The sequence below is a fragment of the Thermothelomyces heterothallicus genome (assembly GCF_042370625.1).
Source record: "Thermothelomyces heterothallicus CBS 202.75 unplaced genomic scaffold P884_scaffold_5, whole genome shotgun sequence".
Taxonomy (NCBI): domain Eukaryota; kingdom Fungi; phylum Ascomycota; class Sordariomycetes; order Sordariales; family Chaetomiaceae; genus Thermothelomyces; species Thermothelomyces heterothallicus.
In genome coordinates this window covers 33,842-50,871 of record NW_027192566.1, presented here as the reverse complement: position 1 = coordinate 50,871, position 17,030 = coordinate 33,842, and the positions used below count along the sequence as shown (strand labels likewise).

Below are 17,030 nucleotides of genomic sequence, written 5' to 3'. Positions count from 1 at the left end.
ATCGGTTAACCTGGGTGGGACCAACGTTCCGCTATTGTTCCATCCCACGTTATTTTTCTTTTCACTTGTGTAGATAGCATATCAGAACCCGAAAGTGTTAAAAGCTTTCTGCATATCAATGTCCAAAAAAAAAAGGAAGAAAAATCCCGCCAAAACGCCCTGCAATGCAATACCATACGTCACTCGACCTTATCGCCCCCGAGTCGAAGATAATTCCAACAGACTGCATCCGTGTCAGTACACTAATGCCTCAAGAAAAAAAAGGCTAAAGGAGGAAGAAAAAAAAATGGATTCAACAGGGGCGACTCACTCGCAAAACCGAGATCGTCACCAAAGAAGGTCTTCATCACATCTTCACCCGACGTCATCCCGCCCTCAGGCCAGTAGGCCACGGCTTTCTTGCCCACCGCCAGCCCGATCATGGGCGGAATCTCGCCCAGCTCCAGCAGCTTCGGGATCCCCCCTTTGTCAGTCGCCTGAGCAGCCTGTCCCTCCGTCTGCGTCTGCAACTGCATGTGCCGGTGGATGTTGTGGGCCGCGTAGTAGCCCATGTGCATGGCGGCGCCGCAGCGCTTGATGCCGGACCACTTGGCCAGGTCACCGACGGCGAAGTGGAAGGCCGAGTTGGGCGATTGCTCGGGGAACGCAAGGCTGGGTGCGAGTGTTAGGGTTGCCTCGGAGGGAGCAGCAGAGAGGGGAGCGTTACATACCTAGCTTGGACCTTGACGTAGCCCTGCTCGTCGAGCACGTCGCTCGGGAGGTACGTCGTCGTGGGAACGCTCCTCGACACGGCGAGGGATACCTGGTCGGCCAGCATGCTGTGGCCGTTGGTGAAGTGCACCCTGAGGCAGCTGTGTCCGCTGTCGTCCTTGACCTCCTCTGTGCGGTCGAGCCGGTGCGACATGAGCACGTCGACGCCGGCTTCCCGCAACAGCTCCAGGCTGCGGTCCTTGACCTCGTCGGGCAGCGCTTCCGAGGAGAGCAACTTGTCGCGCGAATGGACCAGTGTGACGTTGAGATGCGGGTGGACGAGCTTGAGCTCGGCGGCCATTTCGATGCCGACAGCGCCTAGGGTTGGGGTTGATCAGTCTTGATGTCCTCCTTGTTTATGCTGCTGCTCCGACAAAGAGAGACGGGTGACTCACCGCCACCGACGATGACAACTCCATGTCTCGCAGCTGTGGCAGCACGGATGTGGTCGCCAGCCTCGAACAGGTATTGCTTCCTGCGCAGCGATTGAGGCACGACAGGCCAGGCCCTCCTCAGCCCGGAGGCTGCGACGAAGTAGTCGTACCGCAGCTCCTGAGGCTCGGCAGTGCTGCTATGGGGGAGGTAGGTGGCTACCTTGCGCGCCGGGTCAACCGTCTTGACGCTGCCGTGAACGACGTGGATGTTGGGCGACTGCAACCCGGGGATGTCCTCATACTTGACCCAACACTTTTCGGTGAACGCTTCCGACGCCAGCGCCAGGGGCGAGCCGATGAGGTGGTCTGGAAAAATCATTAGCACAGCAAGGGTAGGGACTCGCTACTGGTAGCCTCACAGAAGCCATCCCGCTCGTCGACGACGGTTATGTCGACGGCAAACTGCGGCGTCTCCGGCAGGTCCTCACCCTCGGCCGGCGCTGGGCCGCACCGGGGAGGCAGGCCGCGGCAGAGGTCATGGAGGTTGAGCGCGGCCGAGAGACCGCCGTACGAGCCGCCGGCTATGAGAACCCTGAACGGTTGCGACATTTGGAGACCGGAAAGTGAGCCCATGGCGACTGATGAGCCTGAGAATGGTTGCAACTTGACGACGGGCTGCTGCTGTGGTTGACACGACCAGGATAGTGCTCGGCGGGGTCTACGCCGTAAGGTGCTCCAAAGGTGCCTAAGAGCACGATGGCGAGGCGGCATCTAAGAGGTATAGGGGACTTTGAGGCGATGGGAGAGGGAAAAAAAAAAAAAAAAAAAGAGGGAGAATCCGGGGGGTCGGTACTACATACACCCATTTTCGAATCTGTTGGTAGCAAGCATCCCGGACCGTTTCATTCCAGCCCACACGGGACCCTCGTTGGGAGCAAACTGCCTGGAACCGATCCAAGGGGAGGGCTTCTGACGGGCGAACGACTACCCCACCTCAGCTGGCTCTCAGCGGTGTTTTCGTTCGATTGCTCGTGCCAAGGGTGGAAATTGTTAGTGTGGGTTGTGACGAGTACGCTTTCTTTCCCCTGGTTCTTTCGTGTGTGTTGCCAGAGGGCCAAGAACGCCGAGCTGTGGAACGAATCCTTCGTCCGGGATCGGATGAGCTCGTTTCGAGCTTTGGTTGTCATTTTTTGGTTCATTTCTCCAGTGAACCAACCGGAACAGGTCGTACACAGTTTCAGGGCCCACGCCCGCCAACCCCCCGCTCCGGCGCAATCCACACGAGACCCACAGTGCTGCAGACTCATCTTATCAGATTATCAGTGAACAGGGGTCCATTATCCGAGGGAAGCCGCCGCTGCTCGGAACTCGAGGAGACGTGCACAAGCGATCCGGTTTGCTCCAGCCGGTTTCGGATTCAAGAACACGTATGCCGCAAGTCACTAGTGCGCGGTAATGCAACCAAAAGCCGACAACCCTTTGACATTCCCTACTAATCCTCTCCTCCGGCCCCCCCCCCCCAAAAAAAAAACCCTGCCTTGCCGCCGTCACAGGCACTGAGGGGTAGCCAATAGACGAAAAACCATCCACCACCACCACCACCACCACCACCACCCCCAACCGACTCAAAAACCGGGAAACACAAACTTGACCTCCTGCGCATGATAGCCCCCCGGCGGCACTCCGGCATTTGTCAAGTCGCCCAGAAAGCTGGTGTGCAACATGTACAGGTCCGGATCCGCTTTCAGGGCCTCCTCCTGCGCCAGCACGTCTTCGAGGTCCTGCCCGACGTCAAAGTACTTGCCCCGCAGCACGCGCTTGCCCACGCCCGTCGCCAGTGCCACACACACCATGCCGTTCAGGTACGGCGAGTCGTTGTAGATGTCGAGCTGGTTGGCGAAGATGGACCGTGCCTGAGGCGGGAGGGAGGATACGGACTCGCTGGCGTACTCTGCCCGATTTGTGTTTCTCCCGAGTCAGCCCAACGTTCCTCCCTTATCAGCCCTCCCAGTAGGTCCTTTATTTCGTATCCAATCCGGGCAAGGATAACAGGTATGTATGTAAAGAACAAAAAAAAAAAAGGACATAACGAACTCTTCAAAGTCATGGCACTCTTGATGCCACCCGGATGCAGCGCGTACAGGTGCACGTCATCCAGCCCTTCGACGTCCATCTCCTTTTGCGTGCACGCTGTCAGGTTGATGAGAGCCGCCTTGCTCGCGCAGTAGCTCGTGCTGTACGGGATGGCGACGGTGCCCGCGCGCGACGCAATATTCAGCACACACCCGCTGCGCCGCTCGCGGAAGTGCGGGAGCAGCAGCCGCATGAGGTAGTACGGACCGTGGAAGTTGACGGCAATGTCGTGGATAAAGTCGCGCGGGTCCTGAGCATACATCTGCAGCTGTTTTTAGTCGTCCTCTGGCCATTCGACATTGGGGGACCCGTGGGAAAGAGTGGATTGGGTGGATGGATCGGATGGACAGAAGGCCCTTACCGGTCCCAAGCCGTTCGCGCCGGCATTGTTGACGAGTATATCGACCTTTCCATAGAGGTCAAATGCCTGTCCATGTCAACCCCTGATCGCGTTCTCGACCTGCCTATTCCCGGAGGAGAGAGATTGGGTACGGGAGGGCGACTCACCTGTTTCACCAGCGACTCGCACCCCTCCAGCTCGGCAACGTTGCACTTGACAAACTCCACCTGCGCAGCCCCGAACCGCATGCACCTTTCTTTTAACTCGGGCGGCGGCGGCGTATTGTGGTATGTCAACACCAGTTTCGCGCCTGCCACAGCAAATGACTCGGCGAGAGCTTGGCCTATGGCTCCCGCGGCGCCTTGAGAGGGACGACAGTAAGACTTTTGCAATAGACACATTGAAGGAAAAACAAAACAAGGCATCACACAGCAAGGGGGAATATCAAGCACGTACCTGTGATGATGGCGACCTTGTCCTGCAGAGTACCTCTAAATTTGGAAGGATGAATGAATGGATAGATATCCGTGCGGAAGCGGGGAGTGAACTGGGCTGGGGGGGCTGGTGTATCGGCCATTTCGGGATGGTTTGTGTTTGGGCTAAAGACAAGCAGGTCGTGGTTATTCCTGGTCTCGTCGTTTGGAAGTACGTGTAGGTGCGTATGTCTGTCGTGAGTGTACTGTACCTTGTCTACTCGGCAGAGAAAGCGCGTTCTATGCCAGTGTACTGTACAGTCACATCCAAAAAGTGATTAGCCGTTTTTAGAAGGTAGGACCTAACTTACATACTTCCTCTACCTCCTACACCGACAAAACCAGTTTTTCCTCTATATAACATACAATATAAGGTACAAACCGAAAACTGACCGTAGAGAGTATTCTACTATAGTAATAGAAGTCATCAAAACGCTCTATCGGTTAGGTTATTTAGCCTTAAAGATTTGAGATATTAATGGCCTCTCTAAGTCTACATCATAGCTATCCTTCGTCACGAATAACAGGCTACCGAACCTAGTTTTAAACCTAGAAAACAAACCGGCTAGCTAAGGAAGCTTGATTCTAGGGCTAAACGACATCTTATTTGCTATATAGTCTAGAACCCCTTTGAAACCCTAGCTTATATAAGTACCCCCTTGAAATTTAGCTATTAGCTTTACCCTAATACTATATAGGTATATCTTATAAAGAATAAATATTATACCTTCTAACTATATAAGAAGCTATACCTAACCCTAGCCTATAAGAAAAGCCAGCTCTAATTTATATATAGGATATAATATTTAAAGCTAGAAAATATAACTTATATTTACTTCTCTAATAAAGCTACATTTAAGCTTAGCATTAATATAATACCTCCCTAGGTATAAAGAAAGACTAGTATAGTATATAAGAGCAAGAATCTAAAGCTAAGCTTTAAATCTAGGAGGTCCTTACTTAGTATTTAGAGGGCCATTTCCTTAAAGAATAAGTCTAAGTTAGTTATCTTACCTAAGGGGACTTAGATAAACTATAGCTAATATATCTAGCTTATCCTTAATAAATATACCTTATAATATACTAGCCTTATAGCAACTATAGATAAGCATACAATGTTTTATTTAACTACCTTAAGGGAAGAAAGAGGAGAAAGTAAGTATAGGTGTCGAAAGGGGCTTAGTTTCCTAACATAGGGGGTACGTATATACTCCGGTTAGGGCCCGGTTAGGTACTAGGTTAGAGCCTGACCAGGTCCTAAGCGCGTGCCCCACGAACGCCCTACGAACGTATATAGGTCCGGTCCGAAACCGGGTATAGCCCGTTATCGATTAGCCTAGGTAGAGCCCGGGCCTGTAATATACCCCCCCTCTTTTTCTGGTCGGATACTTAGGTAGGTCTGTCTAGTATTACTATGGTAACGGGGCCTATACGTGCTAGCGGTCTATATATATAGTCCGGCTTTGTTTAGGTCCTATATAGGTCCTAGTCTTTGTTTTGGTATTATATAGGTCCTAGCCTTTGTTCGAGTTCGAAGTAGGGCCTAGTCTTTGTTCGGGCCTTGTACGTGCTCCCCTAGCCCTACTTTCTAAACGCGTATAAATTCTTCCTCTCCCTCCCTCTAACTCCGACTTCTTCTCTTTTTGTAATCTATTAATTCCCCCTGCCTCTGCCTACCTATATATTGTCTTGCTACCTATACCTATATTATATCCCTAAAAATTTTTTTTTTATTTAGAATATCTATTATAGTTAGCTTACTTAGTGGTAGTAATAGTAACTATTGTCTTAGTAGTAATAAGAATAAAGATTATAATATAAGTTTTCCCTCTATTTTCCTAACTATAGTTGCCCTATATATGTCCTAGCCCCTTACTAACCTCTTAAATTTTAGTATAAGAATTAGAACATTTTCCTTAGTAGGTTTGCTATTAAGGGTAACTCCTCTAATAAGGAGTTTAAGCTCCTATCTAAGAAGATATAATACTATCTTAATTATATTTATTATATTCTAAGTAATAATAATATTATATATATTCCTAGTCATAGTATATCCTATATAATATGCCATTCTACCTATAATCCTTGTATTTAGGACCTATAATTATAAGCAAATAATCTACATTTATATATAAGCATTTATAAGATTATATACTATTATAATAAGGGTATAGCCCTAGAGACCCCCCCTTAGCTAAAGACCACGACCTATAGTATATATAAGGTAGTCCTTATACCTATATTTACTACCTTAATACGTTCCTTTACTATAATTATAGAGGCTGTATAGGCTAACTATTCCCCTGCCTAGCTTGCCTTCTCCCCTACCTAGGCTACCTCCCCCTGCCGTTATAGTAACGACTAGGCCCTAGTTGCCTACCCCTATACTCCCTCCTACTATAGTAACGCCCTCCCTACTACCTCTAACCCTACCCCTACCTTATAAGCTACCAGGTAGCTTATATACTACGCTATAGCGTAAAATGACAATATACTATATTAAATATAGTATATAAACAAGAATATATCGACTTTAGTTAATACTAATGCTACCCTTATTACCTATATCTTAGGTATACCCTTGCCTACGTCCTAGGCCTGCTATGCTACTATTACGCGCCCTATACCCGTCTCTATTAACTTTAACTATACCTATACCTAACGTTCTAGCTCCCTAACTAAGCATATACCACGCCTAGTCTATAACTATAAGGAGCCTACCCTTATAGCTCCTAAAGATATAATAAAGGAAGAAGAGGAGGTTAAGTATTTAGAGGAGGATAAGGAGTAAGTGTATAGCGAGTTATTATTATATATGTTTATTTTGTAGTTAGCTCGGTTAGTATATCTATAATACGGCTACTACCTATCTACCCTAGGTTCGCCTATATATATAGAAATTTTAGATTATTTGCTTATATATTCCTCTATATTTTCTCTTTATAATTAGCCTATCATTTAGGTATATATCCCTCTATTCCTATTCGAAAGCGTTAAGCGCTTTAGTATTTTCTAAGTTTTCTAATGGTTTCTAAGTTAAGGTATCGTATCCTTTCTACTTTACTAATACGTTATAGTGGTTTCCCCTCCCCCTTATATTCCTAGTTATAAGAATCGCTTCTACTTTATATTCTTCTTATAGTAATCTATCTTATAAAAGTTCTAATACTAGGCTAGGGTAAGTATCTGATATATGTTATAAGGGGAGTAGGTTAGATATAGTATACTTAACTAGATTAATATAGAAGGTAAGGTATAGGCCTCTAGGGATATCTAAAGTGATGGTTAGTAGTATTAGTACTACTATTACTCTATATTTAGTATTAACCTAATTAAGTTTCTAACTTAGGTAGTTAGTTTTTATATTATATAGGGATAACTATACTTTATTCCCTACCTTAAACCTTTTAACTAGATATTAAGATCGATTAGCGTTTTCTTACTAGTATTACTATATATATATAATAGTAGCCTAGGTCTACTCTATACCTTCTTTTAGGTAGTATAGGAAGTTAATAGCCCTCCCCTATAGGGACGAAGCGGGAGCGTCTAGGAGGTTAATAAACTAGATAAGACTTATATTATAGCTATAGAGGAGGTAACTTATACTTGTTCTAGTTACTATTAAGTTACGGTTATTAATTATAAGTTAGTATACTAGAAGATATTTAGGCTAATTATACTAGGCAAAGGAAATGATAGTTTATAGGATAGTCTATACCTCCTAGTTTATATATTCTATACCTCTGTCTATTTAGGGGTAATAGGCTATTAATAGTAACTATTTGATCCTAATAATCTTATAGAGAGAAGTCTAGAATTAGCTAAGCTAGTCCGAGCTATAGTTGGTAATAATCTATATTAGAAACCTATAAAACCACTATTATATATCCTAGAACCGGAGTATATACGCTTCGGCCCCTATCGAAGATATAGCCTCGAGTTAGACGTATTTCGATAGCTAATTGGTGATTACTATAAGGTAACGGGGTAAGTTCTTCTCTCGTGCTAGGAGGTTAACTATAAAGTCGATAGAAATCTATTTCTAGAAGCGGTTAATAATAGGTAGGGGTTAGAGGAGTCCTTATTATAGTTACCGTGATATCTTAGCCCTTTAATATATATAATAGTTCCTTATAAACTGCTTTGTATTAGAGGATATAAGATCCTAATAATAGTCTTGTTAGAGTATCTTAAATAACCTATTCCTCCCTAGGTAACCTAATATAGGGGAGTTATAAACTTGTTAAAGGATAGTAGTAGTAAGGGGTTCCTATATAGGGAGCTAAAGTCTCCCCTAAAATTAAAGAGCACCTTATATACTTAGAGAGTAGTCTATAATCTAGGTTTACGCTATATTTATCTCTTTAGGGAACTTCTAGGCCCTATCTTAGATAGCCTAGAGTTAGTATATATAGTATTTGTCCTTAAGAACTCCTTTATCCTAGAGAGATATAAGTAAGCTATCTGTAAAAATGTTACTCCCCTTAGGTAGATAAGATATTTCTAGTAACTCTAAGGTAGTAGAGGTATCTAATTAGATAGTAGGAAGAAGTTATATAGTATATTATATATCTTTAGGGAAGTCTTGTTTACAATAGGATAAGGCGTTAAGGTAAGACGCCTATAATCTAGGATAGTATTAGAGCTTAAAGTTAAAGTAAGAGAGTATCTTAGCCTATTAAGCTTATCGTTTGTTAATCGGACAAGGCTAGGTAAAATATTTAAGGTTCTTATAGTCGGTTAGGATTTAGAAAGGGGCTATAATATTATAAAGCTCTACTAACTAAGCCTTTAAGTAGAAGATAATTATAAGTAATTCCTTATTATAGATTATATAATTCCTTTTAATTAGGGTTAACTTCGTAGAATAATAGGCTATAGGATATAGAACCCTATCTTCTCCCTATTAAGAAAGGTATCTATTAAGGGCCGTCTCGGAATAGTCTACCTTAAGAACTATCTCCCTCTCGGGGTCCTATTATACTAGGATTAGCTCCGAGATAAAGGCTATCTTAAGGGCTTCGAAGGCCTCTTATTCCTCCTTTCCCTACCAAAACAGGGTATTCTTATAGGTTAACTATATTAGAGGTATAGTTATCTTAGAGAAGTTAGAGATAAAGTTATAGTAGAAGTTAGTAAACCTTAAGAAACTTTATACTCCTTAAACTTTCTATAGCACCTCCTAGTTATAGATAGTAATAAGCTTCTTAGGGTTAGGACGGACTTAGGCACTAGCCTTAATAATATAGCTAAGGTATTTAACTTCTTTTATAGTAAATGTATACTTCTTAAGGTTAAGAGCTAACCTTACTACTTATAGTCTCTAGAGAACTTCCCTAACTTGTTTTATATAGTCCTTTCTACTTCTTACTATATATACTAAGATATTATTAAGGTATATTATTATAAAGTCTCTAAGTATTAGGCTAAGGGTATTATTAATATATTACTAGAAAGTTATAAGTATACCTACTAATCTAAAGGGGCAGATTAGCTGCTTAAAGAGTCTAAATCGGGTTTAAAATACTATTAAATACTTATCTCCCTCTATAATCTAGATATAGTAGAAGGCTACCCTAATATCGAGCTTTATAAACTACTAAGCCCTAGCTAAGGAACGGAGAGTCTCCTTAATTAGTAGAAGTAGGTATCAATCCTACTTTATAATCTTATTTAAGGCCTGGTAGTCTATATAGAATCTCTATCCCTTGTCTGCCTTCTTTACTAAAAGAATAAGGGTAACAGCTAAAGAGGAACTCGCCTAAATCTATCCCTTATCTAACAGATTAATAACCTATTTCCGGACCTCTAATAGGTAATCTCGTAGCATATTATAGAGGGGTCCCTAAGGGAGTTTAGGAATCTTCCTATTAGGACCCTCTTTTAACTTGATATAGTAGTTAGTAGCGCTATAGTAAGGAGGTAAACCGCTAGCCTTCTCCTTATTAAAGAGGTCGGCAAAATTACGAAGCTCTTCTAATAGAGTTACCTCTAGTTCTAAGTAGCTGCTCCCCTTTTCTCTTATACCCCTATCGAGTTTATACCTCGATTCTAGGATAGTTATCATTTCCTAGATACTTATAACTAGGAAGATATCGGAGGTCTTCCTTTTCTATACTCTTTAGACTAGGCTTACGAAAACTATATCTATAATTTAGGAGATTCCTATCTTTTTAGTCTATAAGGAGACTTCCTAGATAAATAGTCCTAGCTATACTCTAATCTCGAGAATATTAGTACTTATATCTAGTTTAACCTTCTAATATTCTATCTATAGAAGGCCTAATATAACGTCCTATACTAGTCTAGGAATTATATAGAATATAGCCTAACTCTCCTATCTATTGATATCTATTATAATATAGACTATCTAAGTAATCTTCTAGTTAGAATATACCCCTATTATAGTATTAAAGGTATAAGGGGTTAGTAAACTAATTTACTTAAGTCTAAGCTTCTAATATATCCTTTTACTAATAATACTATAGCTAGAATATCTACTATCTACTTAGGCATTTATAAAGCTAATAGAGTTAAGGAAGACTAGAATAAGAAAAAGGGGTCTATCTATTCTCTTACTAATCTCTATAAACTTGCTTTCCTAGTAGTTATAGTCTTCTAGCCCCCTTATAAGACTTTGCTTAGGGGCTATTCTTTTCTTTACTCCTTATCTTCCTTATTAGACTAGTCGCTTTCCTCTCTTTCTTCCTTAGCCTCTAGGGTATAAATATTAGCCCTTAGCTAGTTCTATTATACTAGTCTTCTAGCGGGGGTATATTTATACTTAGTAATAAAGTGACCCTTTTATCTATACCAAATATATGCTCTAGCTGCCTATTATACCGCTTATACCTCCTAGCTAACCTATTTCGCCCTTAGGGCGTCTCCTCTATATCCCCTTAGTTAGTCCTTACTAGGACCTTTCTTCTATAGGTTAATCTGTACTAAGTTAATACCTATTATTGGTATATCCTTATCTATATCCTTCTCTCTTTATAGCTCGAATATTACCTATTATCTTTATATCTATTAGTATCTCTTGCCTAGATAGAAGGCCTTAAGGTCTATCGCGATTTTATAGTATCTCTCTACTATTATTATATAGTTATCTTAGGGAATTCCTTATCTAATAGCTATATATTTAAGCCTTAGGGAGAGACATTACTATAGTTTAATTAGGTATATCTCGTTATTCTAAAGAAGATTACCTACCTTTAAGAGTTTTACCTTAAACTAAATAATAAAGGCAAAGAATAGCTTATTATCTCTCTATTATAAGAACTTAAGCTCTAATAGGGTAATTATCTTCTTATAGGGGTTAGAAAAGATACTCTTAAGGTATTAGAAGAACTAGGCTAGGTTATACCTAGTCTTTAGGCCTATAGATTCGTAATAGGCTATAACCTAAGTCTAAACCTATTATATTAGGTTTCTCTAGATAAAAATCTACTAGTTATAGTTAGAACCGATAAAGTCTCTATCTACTATAAGGATATATTCTATTATACTCTTCTAGGCTATAAAAAGTTCCTTCTTACTATCGAAAGGTTCCCTAGTTAGGAGTCGTTTCCTTTGAGGCCGCTATCTCTCTAGGGATATCCTAACCGAGTCAGGGGTTAGTATAGGTTAAGTCCGAGACACCTAGAGGGAGTCGATTATAGCGTTCTACTATGCTACCGCCGCTTAGAGGGAGTATACAAGTTCCTATAACTCTGCTAAGCTCGAAGGCGTATATACTCTAGATTCCGCTATAACTAAGTCATTAGTCGTTCGTTTAGAAGGGTTACTATTAAAAGAAGGTAGTTAAAATGTAATGTACTAGCCTTATAGTAACTATAGATAAGCGTATAATGTTTTATTTAATTACCTTAAGGGAAGAAAGAGGAGAAAGTAAGTATAGGTACCAAAAGGGGCTTAGTTTCCTAATATAGGGGGTGTGTATATGCTCCGGTTAGGGCCTAGTTAGGTGCTAGGTTGGAGCCTGACTAGGTCCTGAGTGCGTGCCCTACGAACGCCCTACGAACGTATGTAGGTCCGGTCTGAAACCGGGTATAGCCTGTTATCGATTAGCCTAGGTAGAGCCTGGGCCTATGATATACCTACCTATTTTATAAAAAAGTCTTTAAAGCTTAAGGCTAGGTAGTTTAGTAGGAAGATATAGCTACTTATTATACTTCAAAGGCTACTTGGAACTATAAAGCTATATTATAAATAGTTATTCTAGAGTAGCTAGCTTAGAGCCTAGATTTAAACCCTATTAAGAACCTCTAGTATATTATAAAGATTCGGATTAGCTAATGGCGCTATAGAATTTATAACCTTAGGTATATAGAAGAGGTCTTATACGAAGAGTAGAACAGATTGATACCCTAGGATTAGGAGAGGGTGGTCCTATTATTTACGGATAGGTGTAAGGAATGTATTTGTAATAAGGGAGGAGCTATATATTACAGAATTTCCTATATATCTAGGCTCTTTCTATACTTTCCAAGGAATTAGGAGACCTATTTTATATATTTAAATGCCTGGTATTGCCATTGCTATATATCTTAGAAGATAGTGGGGTAGTGTGTAAAAGACCTGCTAATCTAGATGTGGCTAATCACTTTTTGTATGTGACTATATATAGGAAGTTGCAACCTATAGTTCCAGGTTTCGGCGGCGTAGTACGGAGTTCGGAGTAGGGAATTTAGTGAGTAATCTCCGAATACACATCTTAGCGAATCGAGCGTATGTTCAAACTCCGGGCCGTTTCTGGATAAATATAGCCGGAACCTTCAAACTTTCAGCAGCGCTGACTAATTGTAAGTCGTTCCATTTACCAGTCACTATCGTTGAATGCTTAAATGCTCGAGGACAATGAAGCATTGCTATGTGTTGAAAACAACCCACAGAGCTCCCAGTCAAAGTAGAGCAACGTTTCACTGTCTGATAGACAGAACATGACATACCATCGTGCCTAGGAATTGACGTACCGCACCCTATCCTACTCTGACACCACTCAGCGCACGGAAAGGTGTCAGAAGCTGTGGAGCTTCTAAGAGTATTAGCCACATGTATGCCATAGCGTATGAGGCGCTGTTCAACGCATTGGCCAGTTCCTTTGTCTATAAATATCACTCGTTTTGTCTCCTTTGTAGATAGTTCAATAAGGCACTTTTCCTTCCGTCAAGCCACCCACTGTAAACACTATTTCCAACGCTTCCGGAGCTCACCACTGCGTTCGGCAAAAGGCCATTGCCAATGCCGGTCGGCTGAGTTCAAAGGACACAGTGTGTTTTAAAATGCTCTCTCTAATTTATACTCGTCCTCGCTCGATGCAACCGCCCTGTCTCCCAACCTGCCAACGTGCTACTTTTCAATCCCGTACCAAGCTCTCACCCTGCTATCTCTAAGGAGCTCCCTCTATCGCCTCTCGCCATAAGTATATCAAACCACCTTTTCCAAAATGCCGCGTGCCTTTGAAGCTGTTTTCCGGATACCCATCACAACCAGCCTGTCAGCGCTGTGATACTTATTACGCCCTCGAACTCCGTGCTTCATGATTCAGAGTATCGCAGCCTGGACGGAGAGTCTCTTTCTCGCGATTCGGCCCGAAAATGACTGGACGGTCCAGCAGCATATGGGTCCGCATCACTCTGCAAGCCTTCAGAAGCCTGATCTGTCCCGTAATCATCCCAGGGCGTAGAGATGCGTATTTCGATAGGCGATGACGCACTCCCTGGTTCGTCTTCGGCAGCAGTAGTTGAATCACCAGCGTCGTCCCCTACTTCAGCCCTTCCTGACCCGGAGCCCGAGGTCCTCGGCTCTCCGGTCCACGCGGTTCCGCTGCCCACAAACGGTCGGACCCGATCTCGAGGATAGAAATCCGGCGCGGGCTTACCGGCGCGGAAATGTCCATGGCTCTTGGCATTCCTCCTTAACCGCGGGGGCCTGACATCACTGCCGCTGGCAGCACCGCTGTCACCGTCACCGCCACTGCCGCCAGTTGTAGTAGCACTCCCGCTCCCACTCCCACTACCGCGAGCCGGGCCGCCTCTTGAGCGTGACGGCCGAAACTTGAGCTCTAGCTGTTCGTCGTCGTCCGACTGGTCGTCGTCCTGAAGTAGCGGCTTCTTGTGCTTCGTGGCCACCACGAGCTGGATACTTGCGCCCGACCCCCGCCGCCTCCCGAACGTCTTTTCGTCCGACGGCGTAGTCTCACCGGAGTTGGGCGGTTGAACGACGTAAATAGCTCCCCACGACGGGCTCGGTTCGCCCGACGTCGCCGGCCTGCCCCTGGAACCGCCTGGAGGTCGGTACGCCATGGGCCTGAGTACGCCCATTGCGCGGCGGAGGTTGACCTGGCTCCTGCTGAAGACCACCCGGGCGCGCAGGGCGTGAACGGCCTGATCAAGGGCTAACTCGATGGCGAGGCGGTCGCGGATGCGACTTAGTTTCGGCCACGTCGCTCGCTCGCCAACTGCGCAGCTGCGCAGCATAAACTCGGGGGTGGGGTTCTTCAACATCAGCGGGAGATCGCTCCTTGAGATGGCAGGCAGGATGTTGATGTCGCCCGAGTACTTCTGGCTCATTACCGCAAGGAGCTTGGTGAGAAGATTGGGGAATATGCCCATCTCCGCGCAAAACTGCATTCTGTAGAGCATTTCCTCCTTCGTAATAGACCCGAATTTGATCAGTAACTCACGAGCGAGGCCACGCGCCGGCTTCTCGTGCCTCAGTTTGCCTGGGATGACCTGCTCATCTTTGGGGAGGAAAGGCATAACGTGCGGGTTAACCTGAGAGACGATAAAGTGGTTGACGTTGAACATCTCGGCGAGGCGGGTCATTGGAAGGTCATTGTCGACGGAGCCGTCAATGAATTGCTGCGGCGTCGGGGTCCAAAGCTGGTGTGTGCCGGTGACTGGGTGCTTCATTAGCAAGGGCTGGCCCTTGAAAATCAGGGGCACAGAACATGAGGCGGCGACAGCCGACCATATGAGGACGTTGGGAGCGGTGATGTAGTTGAGAAGCCGGGGCACGTCGTAGATAGAGGCGGATGACACGCAAATGTTGCAAATTCGCCGCGTCCGGTTATAAGCCTCCAGAAAGGTCACGTCGCCGAGCCAGGAACGCATCACCCTGGTCAGGTTTGAGATATCGGACCACCACCCTTTCGTTAAAAGGTTGTGGAGATGGGTCGTGAGGCTCTCGTTTTCGCCCTCAAAAACGCGTAGGTCGCCATACGGAAAATTTTCGATCAGTGCGGGAATCTCTTCGTCCTTGCGAGTGCATAACACGGCGCAGACGATGGACCCGGCAGACGCTCCCGACATGATGCGGGGGAGAAGCTGCTGTTCGTAAAGCGTCTTCAGCACCCCGATATGCGCCATGCCGAACGTTGCCCCTCCGCTCAAAAGCAAAGCACTCCTACCAAAGTTTTGTCTCGCGTAGACCATCCCTTCCAGCAGGTCTTTAGGGTCCAGGTCGGTCTGGGAGACGGACTTGTCGACCAACGACTCGATGGTCTGAAGGGCCGAATTGACATATTGTTCGAGCAACGCCTTTGTCCCAACGTAAGAGTGGCGGTAAAGCTCCACGTGCCCCATGCCGCCAATGTCCCGCGACAATGCAGTTCTGAGCAGATACAGCATGGCGTTGATGTCGCAGTTGGTCCGGGCGGTGTCCAGTGCTTTCAGTGAAGACCGGATCAGGTCAGGACGGTAGTCGGGTTCACCGGTCGAGTCGTCAAGTTTCCACTTGTCGTTGCCCTCGAGCTGATCCAGCTCCGTAGCGGCTTCGTACCAGGCTTTATAGGTCGATGCCTGCCATGTCCGCGCTGTCAGTGGTTGGCGAGAAAGGCACCTGGGAGCCCTGCGCTTACATTTTCCATTCGGGCAATCAGTATTTGTCTTCGCTCCTCCTTCTTTCTGATCTCTTGACGCTCCGAGGCAGACAGGCCATCTCTCAGTGACAGAGCAAGATTGCCGACATTCCGGACGAGACGCGATGTCCCGAACAGGCCATGGTCGGCATTCTTCTTCTTCCTCCTAAGCTTAGTAGGGTCAAGGAGTGGTGGCGTCGCTGAACCAAGCCCTGCGGTCGTGGCCTGTATGGTTCGTGGTTCATGGAGTAGGAGGTCGGGCATGACGATGGTAATGGAATGATAGCCGATAATGGAAGGGGTTTGGGGGAGCCCTTCCGCTGCCGAGCTGCCGAGGTAGCAATATCTTTTTGAGACGGCCTATCTCAGAAGGATGATCGAGTTTGCAGAAGTTGCCTGATGTTTAATCAAGGGAAGACTCGAAGCCCTGTATGACGTATCGATCATTCGTGAGGTGCGTCGGATATGCGGGTCAGGTTGGCGTAAAATTGGCGAGGGTACTTTGGCACGTCCTAAACATTTGTTGCAGCTAAAGTCTCGGCATAGAGACGTATTAGGATATTTTTGATAGCGCCGAGGTAAAAGAAGAAGAGTAAAGGGCGGGAGGTATTCGGACTTCCTCGATTCCGCGTTGTTTTCTTGTTCAATTCGACGGGTCCGATCCGCGAGCACTTGAGAAGGCCACATGACGGGGATCCTGCCCTTGTATCCCAACCAAACTTGGCAAGCAGGAACGTGGGGTACCCCACATTGGATCTCGAGAAGCGCAACGGCAGGCACATTAAAATCGTGGGGTAGCAGGTTGCAAATCCTCCATGGTGGGGCTGTGTGTAATTGCACCGCCCAGAAGCCGGGACACCAAGCAGCCACCATCCATCTTTTCTCGAGTTCCGGAGCAGCCCAACGCGCAGCATGAAGGAAAGGGCACGAGTGGCTCTCGGGCTGCAAGGAAAGCTGCGATTTCTGAACGTGGCCAGCAGTTTCGCTGGCCTTCAAATTCCATGCTCTTTCAAATGGAGAGAAATGCGATTTGGCAGCAGGGGCTCCCGGGCACCTCTCCGAGGCCGAATTTCGGCACTCTAGGATCAGACTAC

The 17,030-nt window shown here is 45.4% G+C and overlaps 3 protein-coding genes across 3 annotated transcripts; all 3 read right to left on the bottom strand.

The window, feature by feature from the left end:
- Positions 1-179: 179 nt before the first annotated feature.
- Positions 180-1,733, bottom strand: P884DRAFT_275700 (pyridine nucleotide-disulfide oxidoreductase-like protein; the record flags this gene model as incomplete). The annotated part of the gene is made up of 5 exons (XM_069442869.1): positions 180-223; positions 311-651; positions 711-1,068; positions 1,146-1,490; positions 1,544-1,733. 5 exons carry the CDS (start codon positions 1,731-1,733, stop codon positions 180-182), a joined length of 1,278 nt encoding a protein of 425 aa, XP_069299533.1.
- Positions 1,734-2,749: 1,016 nt separating this feature from the next.
- Positions 2,750-4,257, bottom strand: P884DRAFT_238534 (uncharacterized protein; the record flags this gene model as incomplete). Its single annotated transcript, XM_069440092.1, has 5 exons — positions 4,054-4,257; positions 3,765-3,958; positions 3,619-3,684; positions 3,219-3,519; positions 2,750-3,075 (listed from the first exon to the last, which is right to left on the bottom strand). The coding sequence occupies exons 1-5, from the start codon at positions 4,172-4,174 to the stop codon at positions 2,750-2,752; spliced, it is 1,008 nt and encodes a 335-aa protein (XP_069299532.1). The 5' UTR covers positions 4,175-4,257.
- An 8,916-nt stretch (positions 4,258-13,173) lies between these two features.
- P884DRAFT_238532 (acyl transferase/acyl hydrolase/lysophospholipase) lies at positions 13,174-16,543 on the bottom strand. The gene is made up of 2 exons (XM_069440091.1): positions 15,937-16,543; positions 13,174-15,877 (listed from the first exon to the last, which is right to left on the bottom strand). Exons 1-2 carry the CDS (start codon positions 16,198-16,200, stop codon positions 13,613-13,615), a joined length of 2,529 nt encoding a protein of 842 aa, XP_069299531.1. The 5' UTR covers positions 16,201-16,543; the 3' UTR covers positions 13,174-13,612.
- Positions 16,544-17,030: the final 487 nt, after the last annotated feature.

Excerpts from the sequence above, each read along its gene's own strand:
- P884DRAFT_238532 (XM_069440091.1), bottom strand. The coding sequence starts at position 16,200 with ATGCCCGACCTCCTACTCCATGAACCACGAACCATACAGGCCACGACC. Across the intron at positions 15,878-15,936 it reads TGATTGCCCGAATGGAAAAT|GCATCGACCTATAAAGCCTG; the intron begins GTAAGCGCAGGG and ends CGGACATGGCAG.